General features: G+C 47.1%; 1 protein-coding gene across 1 annotated transcript in view; it reads left to right on the top strand.

The window, feature by feature from the left end:
- Positions 1-1,114, top strand: part of DHX33 (DEAH-box helicase 33) — a 28,362-nt gene that overhangs the window by 13,526 nt on the left and 13,722 nt on the right. The window contains exon 5 of the mRNA XM_023730995.1: positions 430-541. Within this exon, the coding sequence (XP_023586763.1) occupies positions 430-541 (112 nt within the window). The remainder of the gene's footprint in view (positions 1-429; positions 542-1,114) is intronic.

Here is a 1,114-nt window from a genome sequence, read left to right as displayed (position 1 = left end):
CAGTTCATCAACTTCCTGTGATGTGCCAGGCACTGTGCTCGTGTGTCACATATACTGTCCCTTGTCTTCTTCAGAACCAGCCAACAAGCTTATGGTCCCATGTTATAAACCTTGAGGTCCTGAGAGGTGAAGTAACAATCGCTTGGAGGTCCACAGTCAGTAGTTGGCAGGGCCAGGATTCCCTCCTACATCTACCTGCTTCTGAATCTTGTGCCTGTTCCTCTGTATCTCATCACCTCAAAATAAGCTTTTGAGACCGCCCCCCTGCCTGCTGCCTGTTTAATAACTGACCACTGTAGAATCTCTCGTGAATAATGGAGTCATGTTTTTTTGATCATGAGTGAATTGTTTTGGAAATTAATGGTGAGGAATATGTTTTAAAACTTTTGAATCATATGTGTGTCATATGGCTTTTTGGTTTTCTTTTAGGGCTATCGCAAAGTGATCATTTCAACCAACATCGCTGAAACCTCCATAACCATTACAGGAATAAAATATGTAGTTGACACGGGCATGGTTAAAGCAAAGAAGTATAACCCTGGTGAGAATCGGTAGCTCACGAATGTCTCTTTGTCTCGTGAGCAGCCGTTGCGTTTCCTCTATCCCTCAGTTTCCCCCACGTGAGCATTTCACGTTTGTAGCTAACTCAGATTAAGTGAGATAGTCCAGAAGCCAAGTCCAGAGAGGAGACCTGAGGCAGGTATGCAGGACCCAAAAGGCAAGGCAGGAGGAGGAGCTCAGGCTTATCAGCAAGCCAGGGAACAGGGGCAGGGACCCGGGCAGAGGTCTGGTGGAACCCTGTCAGAAGATGCAGGGCCAGCCTGTTACCAGGCCCGAGGCTCTTGCTAGAAATGATATTGGTGTACGGCTGGTTTGAGCTCCCAGGAAGGAAGCAGATTGCCTAGGCTGGGTAAGGGATGGAGGGGAGACACCAGCTGTTGCCTGAGAATGTGCAGTGGGAAGCTTGCTTGAAGTCAGTTTATTCACGTCTGTTTTATACCTCGCCTTATTCTAGAGGATTGGAGGCAGCTGAAATGATTGCTTCTGGACATTTAACTGAAATGCACTGCCAAGCATTGGAGGGTGCTAACTTTCACATGTGTATCTTTCAGAG

Source organism: Trichechus manatus, unplaced genomic scaffold (genome assembly GCF_000243295.1).
Source record: "Trichechus manatus latirostris isolate Lorelei unplaced genomic scaffold, TriManLat1.0 scaffold00040, whole genome shotgun sequence".
Classification (NCBI taxonomy): domain Eukaryota; kingdom Metazoa; phylum Chordata; class Mammalia; order Sirenia; family Trichechidae; genus Trichechus; species Trichechus manatus.
The sequence above is the reverse complement of the archived record's forward strand: the minus strand, read 5'-3'. Positions and strand labels throughout refer to the sequence as shown.